The sequence below is a fragment of the Fistularia commersonii genome, chromosome 26 (assembly GCF_037954325.1).
Source record: "Fistularia commersonii isolate RoL2024-O1a breed Wild chromosome 26, RoL_Fcom_v1.0, whole genome shotgun sequence".
Lineage (NCBI taxonomy): Eukaryota > Metazoa > Chordata > Actinopteri > Syngnathiformes > Fistulariidae > Fistularia > Fistularia commersonii.
Window position 1 is genome coordinate 609,945 of NC_141309.1, and position 5,108 is coordinate 615,052.

At 53.7% G+C, this 5,108-nt stretch overlaps 1 protein-coding gene across 1 annotated transcript; it reads left to right on the forward strand.

Annotated features, from left to right (window-relative positions):
* The first annotated feature begins 67 nt into the window (after nucleotides 1–67).
* On the forward strand, nucleotides 68–3,762 carry LOC147218174 (creatine kinase U-type, mitochondrial-like). Its single transcript, XM_086174073.1, has 10 exons — nucleotides 68–164; nucleotides 1,247–1,401; nucleotides 1,490–1,688; nucleotides 1,768–1,863; nucleotides 1,928–2,149; nucleotides 2,227–2,312; nucleotides 2,654–2,777; nucleotides 2,855–2,989; nucleotides 3,073–3,198; nucleotides 3,545–3,762. Exons 2-10 carry the CDS (start codon nucleotides 1,262–1,264, stop codon nucleotides 3,659–3,661), a joined length of 1,245 nt encoding a protein of 414 aa, XP_086030199.1. The 5' UTR covers nucleotides 68–164; nucleotides 1,247–1,261; the 3' UTR covers nucleotides 3,662–3,762.
* Nucleotides 3,763–5,108: the final 1,346 nt, after the last annotated feature.

A 5,108-nucleotide genomic window follows, 5' to 3' on the forward strand; every position in this document is an offset into this window, starting at 1 on the left:
ATGCTGAGTGACAGCAGAAAGAGGATTTCCCGTCTGTTGACCTAATCCTGCGGCGGAAGCCCGTCTCCCTCCCTCTGATCCCGTCCTTCTTCTTCAGTCTGCTGTTCCTCTGCACTCTGAGCTGCACGGCCTTCCTCGTCCTCCTGCCTCCTTTCAGTCCTCAGGTGAGTGAAGAACCGTCCCTCCTTCCACCGTCGCAGGTTCTCCAGCAGGCTCCTGATGGATGCTCTTTGACCCGCGGCTCTGCAACAGGGGGCAGTATGTAGAAATACATAGAAATATATTACTTATGTGTATATATATATGTATATGTATTCATATGTGTGTATATATATATATATATAGGTATAAAATATCTTTCCCATTCTGTTTCCGCGTATGCGTTTACATATGTATATATAGATGATCCATCTCATTCCTGCAAGTATCTATCTATCTATCATCTATCTATCTATCTATCTATCTATCTATCTATCTATCTATCTATCTATCTATCTATCTATCTATCTATCTATCTACATAGATAGATAGATAGATAGATAGATAGATAGATAGATAGATAGATATAAATACATACATACACACACACACACATACAAACAGGCATATATGTGTCTGCATGGCTATATATGCGTGTATGTATATACATTTTATCTCATGTTATGCACTCACACACACAAACATACATATAGTATATTTTAATGTATTTATGCTTTTATCTATCAAACAATCACCCTCCACTATTTATATTTTTATCTGTTCAATTATGGATGTGTTATTCATCCTTTCAAGTTTCCTTTATTCATGTATTCATTCATGTTTTCCTTTAATTCTGTATCTGTGCGACTGCTGGATGTCAGTGAGAGCGAGGTGACGCTGAGATTTAGCATCAGACGAAATCCCTCCCTCAGCCCTGATTGGCTGAACTGTGAGCTCAGCCAATCAGACGCCTCTACCTACTTCAAGAATAATCTCATTAAGCAGCCAGCAGGCGTATCTGTTACTTAAGCGTTCTATCATAAAGCTTAATGCAATTAGAGATTTTCTCCGTCTCTGAGTGTGTGTGTGTGTGTGTGTGTTTTACTGAAAAGAAAAACATGGGAATGGACGTCATAACCTGCTAATTATATATGACATTTTATATAAATACCCACGGAGTAACAGATAAGAATGTGTAATCCAGAATATTCTCCATGGAAGCCTGCCGTTTTTGCTTTGTTTTAGTATTTATTTTACATTTCTTCAGAAATCTCCCCAAACCATGGCGAGCTCGTTCACCCGTGTGATGACCGGTCGTAAGGCGGCGCTGCTGGCCAGCGTGGGGGCCGGGACGCTGGCGTCCGGCTACCTCATGGTGGACAGCGCCGCCGCCGCCGAGAGGAAGAAGTTCTATCCTGCCAGGTATGCGTGCGTGTGTGTGTGTGTGTGTGTGTGTGTGTGAGTATCACATGCTAACATGCGAGGTGCACCTCCTCCCTTTGATGCCCAGCGCCGACTTCCCCGACCTGAGGAAGCACAATAACTGCATGGCGGCGGCGCTGACCCCGGCCATGTACGGCCGGCTGCGGGACAAAACCACCCCCAACAACTGGACGGTGGACGACTGCATCCAGACGGGCGTGGACAACCCCGGCCACCCCTTCATCAAGACGGTGGGCATGGTGGCCGGGGACGAGGAGAGCTACGAGGTACGTGGCCACGGCGTCGGCGTTGCCCTCGGCTCGCGCGTCGCAGTCGGGAGGTGACGGCGTTTGGGTTCTTTTTGAGGTGTTCGCGGAGCTGTTCGACCCCGTCATCAAGGACAGACACAACGGCTACGACCCCCGCACCATGAAGCACCCCACCGACCTGGACGCCTCCAAGGTGGGACCCGCCGCTCCGTCCCGTGGAGTCCGCCAACCCCTCAGTCGCGGGCTCTCCTCCGCAGGTCACCTCGGGGATGTTCGACGAGCGCTACGTGCTGTCGTCGCGGGTCCGCACCGGCCGCAGCGTCCGCGGGCTGAGCCTGCCGCCGGCCTGCACGCGCTCGGAGCGCCGCGAGGTGGAGCGCGTGGTGGTGACGGCGCTGGCCGGCCTGACCGGCGACCTGACCGGCCGCTACTACAGCCTGGGGGAGATGACCGACAGGGAGCAGCAGCAGCTCATCGATGTTAGCGCGCGAGCACATTCGCAGAGCGCTCGCCTCCGCGCACCTTCTAACGCCGCTCCGCTTTGCCGTCCAATCAGGAGCATTTCCTGTTCGATAAGCCCGTGTCGCCCCTGCTGACGTCGGCCGGGATGGCCCGCGACTGGCCCGACGCCCGAGGGATCTGGTAAGGAGACGCACGCCGAGGTAGAATCCAGATATTGGACGGACGCGTGAGGAGATGGCCGGGGGTCGGTCGCCATCGTGAGCCGGTTTCTGATCTTGGTCTTCGTCTCCACCGGCGAGACAGGGAAGGAAAGGGTCACGTTAAATCAGAGAGGCGTCTTCAGCAAAGCGGTGATATAAAATGCATGAGGGAACATGCAAGGAACAGCAGGGAAGCGGAGATGTTCCCTGCTGAGGGAACGTGGTGGGATCAGGGTCCTTACCTTTCCGGGAGAGTAAGTGATGTGGCGAGACCTCGGCCCGGTCTGCGGCGGTAACCTGGCTCCGTCCCCGTCGCCTCAGGCACAACAACGAGAAGAACTTCTTGATCTGGATTAACGAGGAGGACCACACCAGGATCATATCCATGGAGAAAGGTGGAAACATGAGGAGAGTGTTCGAGAGGTTCTGCAGGGGTCTGAAGCAGGTACTCCGGCCTTCGTCCCGCTCCGTCCACCGCCAGAAGACACGTTTGGCCGCATGTTTGGATGTTTCGGTTCCCAGGTGGAAAATCTGATCCAGGAGAGGGGCTGGGAGTTCATGTGGAACGAGCGCCTGGGGTACATTCTCACCTGCCCCTCCAACCTGGGCACCGGGCTCAGGGCCGGCGTCCACATTCGCCTGCCGCTCCTCAGCAGGGTAGTCCACCTGAGGCCGCCTTCATCTCCTGAACGTGTTCTCCTGCCAGAGGGCCGTGTCAAATATCTCTGTTGATGATCTAGGACCCTCGCTTCAAGAAGATCCTGGACAACCTGAGGCTACAGAAGAGAGGCACGGGCGGCGTGGACACGGCGGCCAGCGGAGACACCTTCGACATCTCCAACCTGGACCGCCTGGGGAAGTCAGAGGTAGGACGGGCGGAGCGGAGAGGAGGGAGCCGACGTCCGACCGGCCGCGAGCGGCGCCCAGCTCTAATCTGTAATCCAGGCGCTCAAACCCTCTCAAAGGTCACCGTCTGATCTGCGGTTCAAGGAGGTCCAGTTTGGGCACCACCTGAGAGGAGGTCCTGCTCAGATGTTCTCCCTTCTAGGAAAACATTTGCGATTGAGCGCAAAGGAAGTTCAACAGCTGCATCTTCTGGCTGTGAATCACAACTCAGCTCAGGAAGCAGCTGATGAGATGAGCTTCTCAACTGAGGAGAACATCTCCTACATGCAATGACTCCACCTTGTCGTCGCCGCCGATCTCTCCCAGGTGGAGCTGGTGCAGCTGGTGATCGACGGCGTCAACTATCTCATCGAGTGTGAGAAGAGGCTGGAGAAGGGCCAGGACATCAAGATCCCCTCCCCCATCCCCCAGTTCAGGAAGTGAAGCTGGGTCTCCTGGAGTGGTCCTCCCGCAATCTTCTCATCCTGACCGTGGAAAGGATTTCATGAAATGTACACGAATGTAAAACTCAATAAAGTATCTCAGTGAAGTCCGCGGCGTCCGTACGGCTCTGTTTCAGGTGACCAACGCTGTGGGTGAACCTGCTGCAGATCAGGGAGAGGAACCTCCTCCCCAGACGGGGCGGCCCACCCAGATGGACCTAAACTGGACAGTCGGGCCGTGACCTTCTCCGACGGAGAACGTCATCCGGCGTTCCTCGAGGAGCGCGTCGGGGTCGGCGTCGCCTTCTCATGACGGGTGTCGCTGTGGTGGAATTCTTCAAGGGTTCCAAGTGGAGCTGAGTTGAGGCGGACACTGCTGCAGGAGCTGCTGCAGGAGCTGCTGCAGGAGCTTCTGGAGCTGCTGGAGGAGCTGCTGCAGGAGCTGCTTGAGGACCTGCAGGAGCTGCTGCAGGAGCTGCAGGAGCTGCCGCTGGTCCTTAATCCAGCTCGGGATTAAGGACAGACACCAGAGCACTGGAGCAGGCCAGGGTTCAGGAGGCATCTCAGACAGCTTCATCTTATTTACAACCCCGAGGCCCCGGATAGGATTTACCTGATAAATAAAGGAGCTGCCACTGGACATTAGGCTCACACACACTCACACACACACACACACACACACACACAGTCAACAGACACACGCACACACACTCACACACTTTAAATGCTATTAAAGATCTACAGCAAGGAGCGTGAGGGATGAATGTCTCCATGACAGGGTTATGGATAGGTGACAGGTCCAGGATGAACCCAGTTCAGGGTGAACCTGGTCCAGAGTGAAACTGGTCCAGAGTGAAACTGGTCCTGAGTGAAACTGGTCCAGGATGAACCCAGTTCAGGGTGAACCTGGTCCAGAGTGAAACTGGTCCAGAGTGAAACTGGTCCTGAGTGAAACTGGTCCAGGGTGAGACTGGTCCAGACTGAACCAGGTCCTGAGTGACCCCTGCCTTTCTCTCCACTGACCCTGAAACCCTGACCATGTGCTCTCTATGCTCTATTTAACTGTACATGTAAATGTTTACACACTCCGTGTGCAGTGCATGTATCTGGAGTCATGTGATGTGATGGCATGTAATCTTATGGTCAAAGACGGTGAAATGAGGCACATTCACACATGTTTAGGCCGTGCACGCCTGAGGCGGTGCATGTAATGAGTGGTGATGGGTCCGGCGTGCACGGGTCAGCTGCCAGCGGAGGGCATTTACTGCTTGAACTTTCTCTCTCCTCTAATTAACGTTTGATTGGCCGAATGCAACATGCAATACTTTTAATTCTGGCCGTTTCAGTTGGAACTCCAGCATCTGTTGCTATCAACCCCTCCGAACCCCCGACCCCATGCGACTCTAGGACTTGTTCACATCAAAAAAACAGAAGGGGGTGAATGAGTG

Excerpts from the sequence above, each read along its gene's own strand:
- LOC147218174 (XM_086174073.1), top strand. The coding sequence starts at position 1,262 with ATGGCGAGCTCGTTCACCCGTGTGATGACCGGTCGTAAGGCGGCGCTG. Across the intron at positions 2,150-2,226 it reads AGCAGCAGCAGCTCATCGAT|GAGCATTTCCTGTTCGATAA; the intron begins GTTAGCGCGCGA and ends CCGTCCAATCAG. Across the intron at positions 2,313-2,653 it reads CCCGACGCCCGAGGGATCTG|GCACAACAACGAGAAGAACT; the intron begins GTAAGGAGACGC and ends CCGTCGCCTCAG.